The following is a 14,950-nucleotide window of genomic DNA, read 5'->3' as shown; positions in this document are numbered from 1 at the left end:
CTATGAATTCAGGTCTATAAATTTAAATTGCAAAACATTTCCATCAAGTGATATTATATATTAATGAAAACTAAAGTAAAGCTCTCTATACTTCTCTCCCAAGTCAATCGCGCTAAGGCCCCATTCATGACTGGAATACAAAACTGATATCTTCTATATTTTGACTAAAAATGTATTGCCTGAGTTATCCCTGAAATGTTACTACAATTCCATATCGTACCTCTACCTTCCCGTTATTAAGGGGCATAAACCAAAATTGGTATGAAAAGTGGCGTGAAAACTGGGCAGCAGAATGCAGTATCCTAGTTTGGGTCAATATAAATTTCAGGACAGAATAATTTAACTTTTCCAATGAACAAAAAAAATAAAGGAAAATGCTTTTACTAATATTAAAAACATGATATAATACGATGGAACATCCGTAATATGTTAAAATTGATCACTTATTATGATTTTTATGATATTTTGGATTATAATTCAATTCAGTTAATATATTTAAATTTCTATTCGTCTATTTATAATCTCATGAATTATCATTGACAGGTTATTTAAAAAAAAATATTTAATGTTTATTAAAAACCATTTTTAATATTTTAACCTTAACCATATCTCTCAAACCTTTAATTATCCCATATCTCTCTCTCACCTTTAACTCATTACTTCAGATACTTGTTTAATGTTAAATATATTTTTTTCCAATTAAAAAATCTCCTTTAGTTGCGTTTTTTTTGTATGTTAAACATTTTTAATAAGTTGTTTGTATGAAATATCTAAAGAAATTAATTTAGTTTTGTTTTGTGATTATTTGTGTGTTTTCATGTAATTTTATAAATATGCCATAGGAATCTGAATCATTATTATATATAGGGAGGAAAACGATTTTAAAATAGGGTTAATACTTCATTTTTAAAGATAAAAGTAAAACTTAAAGCTAAATTTTTATACTAGAATCCTAAGAAATGAGGGTGCCCCGAAGTGCAGAAGAGTTTATTCTTGTCATTAGTAAATTTAATTTTTTGAAAGTTAGGGTTACGATTAAAGTTCTATAAGGGCTACGATTAAAGTTTTATCAGGTTATGGTTTGATGGTTTGGATAAGTTATATAATTATGCATAATTTTAGGATGGAGCTCTAATCAAGGCCATTTAAGATAAACTTTTATATTGGACAAAGCAATTAGATATCTTAAACAGTGTCGTTAAATGGCTCAGCTAACTCATTATTTAGACAGAAGGATATTGGCTAAGCCTCGAGATTTCGCTAATAGATGTCCAAACTTGTATGCCATCTATAATGAAAATCTTTAATCTTACTTAATGTTTTTCTGGATTATAGAGTTTACCGTTTAAAAATCGGCTCAAATCGAACCGTTTAACAACACTAATCTTAAGATATCCTGAAAAATGCATTATGAAAATCTAAAAATATATTTAGTCGATTAAAGAGTGTCTAGCAAAATTAAGCTATACTATATTAATAATAATAAAAATAATAATAAAAATAACATTAATAACAATAACAAAAATAAAAAAATAATAATAATAAATAATAATAACAATAATAATATTTATTTTGATGTATATAAAAATATAATAATTGAAATTTTTTAATAAGAAAGGATTCGTTAGTTAATGAACCCATTTTTTAGACTTCACATTTTATGCAACAAATTTGGGGTTTTTTCTTCTTACTATGAAATGTCTCTCAAATAGAAATGGTCGTCATCTTTATCGAAGAACGTTTTAGCTAATTTTGGTTTTTCATCTTTTGACTCAACTAGTTTATTACTGGCCTCATTTTGAATATTAGCCGGTTTTTCTTCCAGTTTCTGGACTAACGATGGGGTTATATAGACGCTTTCTCTAGACAGGTTTTCGGATATGGTTGGCAACCCGAGAGTTTCTTTAACGCCGGGTAAGGTTTGTTTGTGTGGGGATAGTTTGGACTCATTATTGATAGTGATTATTTTAGTTAAAGGAACATTTTCGAATGTGATTGGTGTAGAGATTGTGGGGGCAGCAGAGGGCTGAGGTAAAGTGTTATTTTGATTAGGCAACAAAGAGCTACTTGTCTTGATCATAGATGCGTTAAGTATCATGGGTTGTGAAGGGGCAGATGGAGTACTACCAATATTAGCAGCCAAAGCTTTATTCGCAGCAGCCATGGTAGAAACTCTAATGTCAAAAGGTGTCATTTGGGTGAGAATAGTTTTTTTGTCGGTAGTGCTAGGAGGTTGTATCTGATTATCCATTGCTGCCATTTCCTGAGATTGAATTATCTTTGATCCCATTTCGTCATAGAGTTTTGACTCCATGGAAAAGGCAAAATAAATGGCTAGGATCTAATAATTTAATGATAAAAAATTGACTAATAACACAAGTTTATAAAATGCTTAAAATAATACAATATCATTTTACTGTTAAAATAACATTTCAAACTTGTAAAATGTCATTTTAGATTTATGTGCAACATATCATTTCAAACATGTATTATCATTTTAAGCTTCAAATGAGTTTTAGGTGAAGTGCAATATATAAACTTTAAGGAAACATTTCGTTATCTCTTTAACTATGTACCTCATTATCTTGTTTATTAAAAATGGTGGCTTTAAGAATTACATATTATAAAGAATAAAAAAGAAATTAAAATCAAAAATTAACAAAAAATTTACATTCGAATTTTATATATTTCTGCCCCCCCCCCCATTGGGGTTGTGTATGGGGGGGGGGGGGTAATGATTTAATTCGCCCTATCATAGAAATAATTTCTTTTCTTTAATGGGGTTAAACATTTTATCTGAATCTAAATGATGAACTTAAAATCAAAAATAAATAAATATTGAGTAAGAATATTGTATAAAATATATTTTACCGATTTTATTTTGTAATAAATTTTTTACCTTATCTATGTATAAATTGATTTTTTAAAAATTATTTTAATTTAAACTTTTACTAAAATGTTATCTCAATATTATAAGTACCGATGTTAGTAATTTAACTATTCTTTTTACAGAAAATTTGACCTCCCTCGCAAGAAAAATTCTAGATACCCATTTTATTATAATGACTATAGTGCCTTCATAACTCTATACCCTTCCATTTTATTTAAATTTAAAAAAAAATTGCATTATTTTTTACCTGCAATATGAATATAGCTATAAAGTTTCCGACCAAATAAGGCAGATTTTCATCCACGAAAGTATTTTGCAATTGATTCAAACATCCCTTTTATTTACAAAGACTATATACTATATTTTAAGCTGTTACAACTAATTATAGGTTTATTTTGCTCAATCTCAGTTTCCGCCACCGATTATTAAATGACTGTTGGCTTCATTTTCTTAAATTCTTATGAAGAAAAAAAACACTCATCTGTAATATACCTTATCATCCAATTTTGTAAAAAAAATTTTTTACCTATGCCATAAAACTAAAATTATTACAAATATTAGACATCACTTGATTTTTATAATTCAAAGTGAGGGCTAATATATTAAATGAATTCCTCTCCTAGCACAAATCAGACCTTTATGATACATGTTTCTGAAATGTTAAGTTTAAAAAAAAATATGCAATAAAACAAAAAATAATTGGTTTTTCAGATATATAAAAATCGAAAACAAAACAAAAAAAAACATATTTAAATCATTAAAACCGAAATTTTGAAAAACTCAAAAATTATAAAAAAAATTTTAGAAATAAAATAAGCATTTTGATAATGAAAAATTTCGAATAAAATATTGATGGATTATATTCTCGAGGATATTCGTTGTATCAGTAAAAAAAATCAATTAACAGGAGAAAAGAGGTTGTATTGTTTCTCATTAACTCGATGCCGCTATTTTTAATTTTAAAAAAATCGTGAAGGTCACGTGATATCTTATTTTGACTCTTTTGCCAATTAAAAAAAACAAAGAGCATGACGGTCATATATTAAATTTAAAAACATCAATTTATACCGTCATTATTATTTAAATTTTGAATTATATTTATTTATCCCCAAGAAGAAAAACAGAAAATTGTACCTTAGTAAATATGAAATTCGACCCGACTTCCCAATAAATGTTATTGAGATTCCTGATGAAGGTTACTTTATTGCAATCAACGTCATTGGGGTTTACACAACAACTTCTGGGTAATAATTTTCCGTCCAACCTCTCCCTTTCTGGCAAGGTCCATAGGAAACTTTTTTTTTTAAAATGGTCATGAATATATAACTAACTTCACAATAGATGATGCACATATTTAATTTGCAAGTATTTCGGGAAAATTTGAATTAGGCTCATAATATAATATTCCTTAGGGGGTCCGCTCCACATACCTATATCTTGAACCTGTCCACCCTCAAGAAATTAGTTCTAATATTTTATGTATGTATAATGAAATTTTAGCTCTTAGTAATGTTATAACCAGATGTGATTAAGCCTACCAAAGTAGAATCCCTAGTCGAATAGAATAAAACCGAAGTTCTTGTTTAAGATTGAAGCTAAGCACGTGACATTAAAAATATACCTATAAACGGAAAAGGGATAATGATGATTACGGATTATTCGGCAATCCTGATAGATGATTAGCAGAAAAATTAAAAAGATCACCTATTTTTAGAAGAAAAAAATTTTAAAAAATTTGCACGTTTATATATGAATGTAGAAGCGAGATAGATGAGATAAACAATAATATATTTTTTTATTTTTATTATCCTTCCAAGAATGGTCTATTTTTTTTCTTTACTTAGCTCAATGTTCCCAGAAACCTAAGATAATAGAACTCAAAAAATTTTTTATGCCTCCTTACCCTTTGTTTTTATCCTATCTAAATATTTTATATCCCCTGCCCTGTCTCAATTCGAAAAATTTAGCTAAAATGGGAAATCCAAAATAAAAACCATATCATATTTTATCACCCTACCCTTGTTGAAAAAGCTCTAGGAGATATTATTTATAGGATAAGGATATTCTTTTAAAAAATGATATTATGATACTTTTTTTTTAAAAAAAGCAAACCAATTGTTTTAATCTATAAAGCTAAATCCTGGCGAGATAAAATTGCGAGATTATTTAGCTGCTTTGCCACTTACTACACTTTTAAATGGTTTCTTACTTGTCTAAATAATATTGTTCACCCTTAATATATTGCAAGCACAGGTGTAGCCAGGATTTGATTAATGTAGGTAGGGGGTTATAAATTTTAGCCTTATCTTTTGGTGAAATAGGTCCCTTTATTGCAAGCCTTTGACAGAGTTAAATCTGCTCTTCAACTCGTTAACACTATGAGAAACATTATAGCAATATTATAATGTATGATTGATTTTTACAAACTATCCGCGTAATCTTGGTAATCGGTGGCTCCACAGCATTGGTATTTATTCTGGATAAAATCGATGGAGTTTCCCACGCTTTTTTCGTTGAATTTGCCGTATTTCTCCTTAATTATTATCCCCAGGTCTCGGCCAATAAGATTTTTAATCTTGAATTATATTATGTTATCGGCAGGCAATTATTAGTTAAACAGAGCAACAGTTCATGACTTAGGTTCGGTTTTTAAAAAACAATAATATCGGTTCGGTTTGAAAATTTAAAAACTGTTTCATATCTTTTCACTTACAAGCGTATTAGAATAATGTAAAGACACATTTTTAAAATTTTATCACAGTTCTCTAGATATTAATTTTAGGGGCAAGTCGGTTTACATACATTTGGTTTAGGTTCGGTAAATAATAACTATTAATACCAGTTTAACCATTCGGTTCAGGTTCAGTTTGAATCCATGCAGTCAATACCCGTATTCACTGATTATTCGCTTATTGCCTGTATATAAATTTAAAATGCTTCAAAAGTTATTGATTAAATCATCTGAAATTTAGAGGTTAGATGTTCCACACATATTGGAATTCATTTTAGGCAAAATCAGATTATTGTAATGTAAAAAAAAAGAAGCTTTGAACAAAGGATTTTGAAATTTAACAGTTATAAATATTTATTTAGTAATAATTTTTAATAATTTATTTTTTCCGGAAATGTAACTAGCATGTTTAGAATACCTACTATAAATTACAGATAATTTTGTATGATATTCACGATTTAAATAAGGCAATACGCGTATTTATAGGATACGCTATTTGAAAGTAATATTATGTATACGGAACAACTATTCTTGAATATACTAAGATAAATTTTATATAATCGATTTTAATTAACAATTTAGAAAATTTTGAGGAATTGTTATCTAAGGGGAAAAAAAATATAGTAATTAAAACATAAAACGTTAAGAAAACAAAAACTATTGTATTATTATATGTTAATGTGATATTAAATCGATATATGTTAGAAGTTTGACACCAATATCTCTGACACCTAAACGATCGATATGAAATAACATCTTATTTTTTAATATTAAGATGCAAGTGCCCCAAGTATGTTTTTTTGTAAATAATTGGACCTAGCCTAAAAATGAATTTTATATATTTCTTCGATAAGTATTCTAAAATTGTGAGTATGTAAGATCATAATTAATATGTATAAACTGAAATTTTAATATTTTTAGAGCAGGGACTTCTACCAGGAGGGGTGAGGGGGTAGAAGGAGTGGGTGGGTATTGCACAAGATGTTTAAGAGGGAAGGAGGTTGTTTAGATTTGGAACTTCCTTTTTTGTTAATTCTTTTATTTGCTAATTTTGATTTGGATAGGGGTAGGAAGATATAAGGATAGAAATCGGAAATGGCTAAGAAGATTAAATCCATGATCTAAAGCGTAACATGCCATTTTTATTCTTATAAAAATGTAATGTAATCAGGTAAAACTTAAAATCATAATTATAAGTCACAAATCTAGGTTAAAAATTAGTAACTGAATGAAATTAGATCAGCTATTATTAAAAAAATTTAAAAACTACTAATATTTTTAAATTTAAATTCAGTCATATTTGTTATACATATTAATTTCACTTCGATCCTTTAGAAATGAAGGTTTGATGTAATGCGCATAACATAGTACATATTAATAAACACTATATGAATACAATAACATTTTAAACCTTATTAGCGAACGCCAATAAAAACAGAATGATGAGAATCTGGGAAAACACTATGGTAGTCAGCACCACGTAATAGTTTTTAAACGAATCCGGGCTATTTTCTAAATACGCTTTAACACCTATGAGCGCCGCCGTGCAAAATGTGATGGTCATAACCATTAGGAGAAACGATATCCCAGTTGACATCTCTTCGCCCGAGAGATCGGTATATATCGGGGAGTGTAGTCTCAAATACGCTGCAAATAAAAATAATGTTCTTGTAATGTAGTTCTAGCCGATCTAAGATTTTTATAAAATTTGTAGAACCATGGCGTTTATATTTTATAATTTTCAAAAAATTGTCATCATTACGAATCGTATTAGAGCAATAGTTCCTATTATTCTATGATCCTTAAATTTGTAGTTAAAAGAATCATGTCTTTCATAATTAGAAAAAAACACGCGCTATAAATTTATTTAAGTTTTAAAAGTTTTATAAAAATGGTAATCAATGAACAAGATAAACCCCTATTTTAGTGAGCACAAATTGACACGTTTGCATTTTGCCATTAATTAAAAAACGTAACGCAAACCTTTTTTAAATTTAAGTTGCCTTATAAGTAGTGTTGTTAAACGGCTCGTTTTGAGCCAATTTTTAAAAACGGCTAACTCAATATTTCATCCAGAAAAATATTAAGCAAGCCTAAAGATTTTGCTCATTGAAGCAACAAAGGTCTGGACATATATTATCGAAATCTCGAGGCTTAGGCAATACTTTTCTGGTTAAAATACTGAGTTCGCCGTTTAAAAATCGGCTCATCAAAATTTTAACTAAGTTATAAGAAAAATAATTGAATTGGCTTTTTGTTATTCCCATTATCGGCTGTCTTTTTATTTCATTAATTTCTAAATATTTCATTATAAGATATTTTTTTTACATTTTAAATAATATTAAATTTACAATAAACAAACAACTAGGTGTTGTAATTGTTGGTAAAGAAGAAATAAATTTAATATAATGCATAAAGTTTAAGTTATTTTCTGACAGGGGAATTAAGTTTTTCTTGGGGAAAGAAGAAGAGATGGGATCACGGGGTGTGTTTCATTGTTCGGAAAAACCCCTAGTTGTAGATTGGGAGATATTGGATTAGATGTCAGCTGTGGACCTTTGGATGTCAGCTGTGGACCTTTGAGAAATGAAGAATTGGATAATTATATTATATTATATTTTTCTACATATTTTATGTTAGATTGTTGTTGTTTTATTGGGAATAAAGATAATTTTGAATAAATGGGTTATGTTAAATATGGATCGTCGTTAATGGTCAATGGTATTTATTTAATATTATTAGAAAGAATCATGTTGGATTGTTAAGTTATATAATTGAGAGTAAAAGGCATTTTTATTATATTTAAGGTAACTTGTAATATTGGTGCCGTGACCAGGATTCGAACCTGGGTTAATGCGGTTTTAAAGTAAAACAAAATTTTTGTTGTATACATATTACATAAGAGGAATTTTGACAAGGCAATGTACTAAAAACTATACAAGTTACAAAGATCACGATAGAAAGAAGGTAATGGGTATTATGCAAGAATATGGAAATAAGATCAGGAATTTAAGACAGTAATATTTGGTATATTATCTTATGTCTAGATGTATATGGTACATCCAATTTTGATCATTATTTGGTATGCCTTAAAACTCATTGAATGGTGTTATAGGTATTCCGTCATAGGAAGCTACTCATGATCAGCAGGACAGAAAGGATTGCTAAATATTTAAATATTTGAAATTTAGGAAAATATATATGGAAATAGACTTTTGGAATAAAGTGTAGATTACAATTATGCATTTGGGTTTTTAAAGGGATGGACATGTGTGGGATAATTTATTAATAATTAATGGTAATATATGGTATCTGTAATTTAATTTCAATTAAGGTTGATATGTTATTAAGGGATCCATTGAGGGTGAGGTAACGTGGTTTATTGTGAATTAATTAACCATTTTTATGAAATAGGGTGTAATGTGAATTACACATATGATATATTAAATTTTGTTTATTTTGAAGTAATTAATTTTGTTTATTTGAGGTAATAAACCATTTTTATGAAATTGGGTGTAATGTAAATTACACATATGATATATTAAATTATGAATGATAATTTGAAGGAATTAAGTATGAGGAAGTCAGAATAATATCCAATTAGAGGTGGATAGTTATGATTTAGTGTCTACATTTAGCATATATATAAATTGGATAGGAATTTATATGATATATTAGAGGAGGTATAATATTTTTTTTCTAAATTATGAAATCTTTATATTTAATATATATATTTTTTTTTTAAATTATAAAATTTTATAAAAAGTTATATTTGCAATTATTATATTAGTTTTATGGTATGCAATGATGTGAAGGGAAAATATTTTTACAGATATGGTCAGCCCGTGTTGATGGGTATGCCTTGAGGTGAGAATATTGTTTTGGAGAAAATTTTTTTTGGGTGTAAATTTTTTTTTGTAAATTTATGCTGCATAATACATTTTCTTATCTTTTTAATAAATTTATAACACATCACATTTTACTATTTATTTATGAACTATTTTTTTTAAAGAAAAGACTCAAATTATTTTATATTGTGAAGGTATACATTATAAATTCTTTACGTATATACCATATAGCCCATTATATTCTCAATTTTTGTTACTTTTCATTCTACATTTTTGTAAATTTGTGCTAATTGTGATGACATAGTTAGGTTGAAATGGTATATTTTTCTTAGGATACTGAGTAATTCCTAGATGGAAAATATTGTATTTTCTACATATTATATTTGTTCCTTCATATAAAATATTAAATGTATTTGTATATGTATGTATTGTAATTTTATTTATAATCTTTGTTCGGCAAAGTTCGCAATTATTTGTAATACCTAAAGATGGATTTTTATATTCATTTTAGGAGATATTTATAAAGATGTAGCTTTGTTTTTTTTTCACATGACAGAAGGAAAATTACATGTGTTGAAATTACTTTTCACACATAGACCATGTTTTCACATTACATTATTATATGTAAAATCATTATTTCTTAATTACCATGAATCATACCCAAATAATGTGTATTATAGCTCATATTTCCCAAATGTCTTAAAATGAATGAATTATTATGTTTTGCTGATATTACATTGTCCATATTAATGTTGCATAGATTATAAATGCAGATATCCCAATGTACATGTCATTATCGATAATATGTGTTTTCGCGATTATATATTGAAAGGTATCGGCGATATTATATTATAAATCATCATAAGGGAAGACGATTAGACAAATTCCCTGAATGTCTTCAAGGCGTCTCTATATAATTCAAAAATGTGTTCGATACAATTCAAGGGGGTGATTCGATACAATTCAAAGGGGTGATTCGATACAATTCAAAGGGGTGATTCGATATAATTCAAAGGGGTGATTCAATACAATTCAAAGAGGTGATTCGATACAACACCATCAGAGAGAGAGTGGATACAACACCACCACAGAGAGAGGGACGCTGGGCTTGTGAAGGGTGGGCGTGTTGTAATTGTTGAAAAAGAAGAAATAAATTTAATATAATGCATAAAATGTCAGTTATTTTCTGACAGGGGAATTAAGTTTTCCTTGGGGAAAGAAGAAGAGATGGGATCACGGGGTGTGTTTTATTGTTCGGAAAAACCACTAGTTGGAGATTGGAAGATATTGGATTAGATGTCAGCTGTGGACCTTTGGATGTCAGCTGTGGACCTTTGAGAAATGAAGAATTGGATAATTATATTATATTATATTTTTCTACATATTTTATGTTAGATTGTTGTTGTTTTATTGGCAATAAAGATAATTTTGAATAAATGGGTTATGTTAAATATGGATCGTCGTTAATGGTCAATGGTATTTATTTAATATTATTAGAAAGAATCATGTTGGGTTGTTAAGTTATATAATTGAGAGTAAAAGGCATTTTTATTATATTTAAGGTAACTTGTAATACTAGGTAGGGGTTTTTGTGTCATTCACTTTATTATTCTTATTTGGGTAATAAAGTTTCTCCGGCTTTCTTGCGAAAACAGTGGTTAAAGAACTGGTCTTGGATCAACATGCAAGATTAACCGTTTTTTTTAAATCATTTCTAACGTCAAGGAAATGCAATATTTGCGTTTGAAAAGCTCAATTTGTGCGTACAATTAAGATATATAACTACTACTATATAAAAAATTGTAACTTATTAAAACCTTTTATAGTACTATACAAATCCTGCTGAGACTGGTAAGAGAGATAAATACAACAATTTTTATAATTGTTCTCGAGATAATTTTGACATGTGCATACATTTTTTTTACATTAAATTGTTTCGTGTATTTTAAGGCTTGAAAAGCCTGGTATTTTTAAATTTTCATAATTCATAATATGATAATGGTGAAAAAGTAATCCGCATCAATTTATCAAATTTAGGGGGACCTGGGCAGGCACAAAGAGTTCTTAAACGACAAGATTAACATAATGTGAATATTAAATTATATCTGAGAAAGTTTCATATTAAAGTGTCATCATGTAATAATAATTTGTGAATATTATTCGTGCTTAGGAGCTACTGGAATTAGAAATAGTTGGGTCAATTGTATAATGCTTAATGCTACATATATCATAGTTAATTATAAAATAAAATATGTGGAAAAAAAACCAGAAAAACTTCAATTTTTTACATAAAACCATTAGATAGAAAAAAATTACCTGATAAAAAACCTATATTTTTTTTTTCATTCACGATATTTTAAAGCATATAATTTATGATTTACTTTTTTAAATCGATTTATAAAACTTATGAATACTTCATTCCTTTAAATTTATTCTGTTAGATTTGTAGGATTCAAATTGAAGGAACTTAAATTTTCTTTTGATTCCAAATTCTTTGTAATTATTTTAAAATGTTGTAATTGGTAGGAGCTTAAAACTATATTATAAAAATTAAAAATGCCGGCCAAGAGCCTCTCCCCGTTTACATATTGAAAAGGCCTAAGGTATGCTTGCGTAGATGCATTTGTCAAATTGATAGAATACACACCTATAATTACTGCCAAGACATCAAAAGGCAGTAAATATTAGGGCCGAGAACCTTCGAACCTAGATTCTACAAAACCCAACCTTGAACCCTCTTTTAAAATATATGGTTCAAGAATTGTTTTATTTTAAATTTATTTTCAATTATTGAAAAATTTTTGTGGAAATTATTTGGAATCATTTGTATTAAAGGTTATGTAAAAAATATTTAAATTTTTACTGTCACATTTTCTAAAATTTTCTAAAATTTTCTATCATAAATAATAATATATAATTGGGAAATATTTATAATTTGTTTATTTAATTATGAATATAAATAATTTTTATGGATATAAATATAATAAAAAAAAATTTTTTTAAAAAAGATGATTCGCTTATTTTTTATACTAAATTTAATAATTCCTTATGTTTCTGTACTCTAAACCTCTGAACCCAAACCTGGTGCAGGGATTTTTAACTATCCCCCCCCCCCCATTTTTAGAACGAGAGTTTATAGCACTGATAAATACGCTGCTTTCGAACATATAGTTTTTTTAGGTTACTACCATCCTAAGGAATTTAGAAGAAAATCGATCCGATTTTTCTATTCAAAACAAAAAATTAGCATCATTATGCGGAAACTCAAATATAGACATAATATATGTTAGACAAGAAAATATATCCTTTTTAATTCTTTTTGACTAATATAAATGTATTACTTTTTTTATAAATTTAAAGGTTTTTTTATAAATTTAGATTACAATTATTATCGGGCCTATGGTGATCCCTGGTATCCCCTAATCAAGTGGATTTCTTAGTAAGATGTTTGTAATTACTCAATTATCTCTCCTCTGGTTGGTGGAAACCCAGAACGACGCAAGTTTATTAAAATAATTTATATACTAGTATACCTCCAAATATGAAAAATCCGATTCCATAGACAAACAGTAGAATATTCGAGAACATGAATCCGAAAGACCAGATTTTTACATGCATGGTGATGTTATTACCCGAAACATCTTTTGAACATTCTCAGGAATTTATTTTTTTAAATGGTGCCACTCTATGGGAACCATAGGTAATTTACATATGTATGATCAAATTTTAGCTCTAATAATAAATCATTATCAAAAAACTAATAACATTTAATTTAAAGTAAAATTTTATTGAAAAAAAAGGAACATTAAATAAATAAGTCATTCTAAAATAGAGGTTTTTTAATACCTCGAGCTTCATAAATTAGTTGTGAATTAAATTTAGACAAGCATTTCGACATAAATATTAATATATGTATTTGTTTAACTAAAATTGGGGCATTCTTATGTTTTTTTATACATTATTTTAAAATAAATATACGAGTTTATCGATGATGTAATTGTAATATATTTTGCAATATGTTGAAAGGTAGGTTGGAAAGTTCCAACAGTATGCCTTTTAAATAAAATAATTTTTTTTTTCTTTCTCTTCTATATCCTAATATGTAAGTAAAACGAATAGTAATTTACTATTCTTATTCTTATTCGTAAGAAGTATATAATTTAATATTTGTATTTTTAATAGTGTCATTACATTTTGTATATCTTAGGAATCTACCTCTGCATAGTTTGCAATGTAGAGAACGGTGGCCTTTCGGGATAACCGGAGTATGACAAAGTGAGCATGCGTGTGGTATTACCATATCGCAATTAAGTCTGAGTCCGGTGGCATGCCTTAGTTCATCGTTTGTAATTAGTAAATCATGAAGAGATGGCTTCAAGAAATTCATAACCGTTTCCCAATGAAGTCGAAAAGAGAAGGGACTGCTCCACAGGTTGATTTCTCGATTTGAGAAATGCAAAGAAGTTGTCAATAAGGGTAAATCCCAATCTATCTGCAATGACGGGAAGGAGAGTCGACTAGGAAAGATGACTTCCAAAAATATTAGATCTGGATGAGTCGTTCATTTGCTGACTGGGTCACATGTAGGACATATAGATAAGAAGGCACTGATGGAGGAAATATCCTTTTCCATCTGCTTTGATGGATAGGGTAGCCAGTAGTAGTCTAGATAATTCTCCAAACTTAAGATTGACTATTTCTTCGGACAATATTTAGATCTATTGTTCGTAGGTAGCAAGAATGGCAAGATATTGAAAAATGCTTGTTGATCGTAGTGCGTAAAGAATCTTCATAATCATAAGGTAATTCTTTAGCAGCAAAAAGGACTGGTGTTCCGAAAGATAGAGTAAGATATCATGAATTTTCTATGTTCCTTTGAGGTATCTGCAAAATATTTAGCGAAGGAGTCTTTATTACATAAGGGGGATCAAATAGATATATTTTAAAAAATTAAATTTATTCAAACAAATCCTTTTACTTCTTTCATTCACTATTGAGCTAAAAACATCATTTAAGTTTCTTTATATAGCCTAATGGTATGGCCTTTAAAGATATATAATGTTAAATAATTTTAAATGTCAAAAAAACAGGAAATATAAAACCGGAAATAGTCATCAAATCAAATCATTAATTTATTCTCTCAATCTTTTTAATGAATAACTATAGAATTAATTAATAGATGTGTAAAATTTCAAGTTTAGGGGATATGGCATTTTATTCATTGGTGAATTGCAAATACTCTTAATAAATATATGATAACTGATTGTAATAAAGTCAAAAGGTATCAAATTTTTTATAATTAATATTTAATTTATGACCTGGGAGATATTTTTTTTGCCATTGATATATGCATATTTTTTATATATTACCCGATTCATATTCTAATCCGTTTACACCATAAAAATGTCGAAAAATAATGAAATGATGCAATTTTGGGTTGAATTGATATATGCCATTTCGGATCAAAATATGCGCACCCAC

At 27.9% G+C, this 14,950-nt stretch overlaps 1 protein-coding gene across 1 annotated transcript; it reads right to left on the bottom strand.

Moving 5' to 3' along the window:
- Positions 1–1,682: 1,682 nt before the first annotated feature.
- Positions 1,683–13,130, bottom strand: LOC135929944 (tetraspanin-33-like). Its single transcript, XM_065466698.1, has 6 exons — positions 13,003–13,130; positions 7,033–7,268; positions 5,314–5,465; positions 4,025–4,184; positions 3,138–3,224; positions 1,683–2,341 (listed from the first exon to the last, which is right to left on the bottom strand). The coding sequence occupies exons 1-6, from the start codon at positions 13,085–13,087 to the stop codon at positions 1,691–1,693; spliced, it is 1,371 nt and encodes a 456-aa protein (XP_065322770.1). The 5' UTR covers positions 13,088–13,130; the 3' UTR covers positions 1,683–1,690.
- Positions 13,131–14,950: the final 1,820 nt, after the last annotated feature.

Source organism: Gordionus sp. m RMFG-2023, chromosome 5 (assembly GCF_954871325.1).
Source record: "Gordionus sp. m RMFG-2023 chromosome 5, tfGorSpeb1-WG-v2, whole genome shotgun sequence".
NCBI classification, from domain to species: domain Eukaryota; kingdom Metazoa; phylum Nematomorpha; class Gordioida; order Chordodea; family Parachordodidae; genus Gordionus; species Gordionus sp. m RMFG-2023.
Note: the sequence above shows the minus strand (reverse complement) of the source record. Positions and strands in the feature narration are given on the sequence as shown.

What these genes read in the sequence shown, in the direction of transcription:
- LOC135929944 (XM_065466698.1), bottom strand. Translation starts at nt 13,087, where the DNA reads ATGCATGTAAAAATCTGGTCTTTCGGATTCATGTTCTCGAATATTCTA. An exon ending in CAAGATTACGCGGATAGTTT is followed by an intron (nt 4,185 to 5,313) that starts GTAAAAATCAAT and finishes TAAAAAAAAAAG; the next exon opens with TTTCCTATGGACCTTGCCAG. An exon ending in TAGCTATATTCATATTGCAG is followed by an intron (nt 2,342 to 3,137) that starts GTAAAAAATAAT and finishes TTAAATTATTAG; the next exon opens with ATCCTAGCCATTTATTTTGC.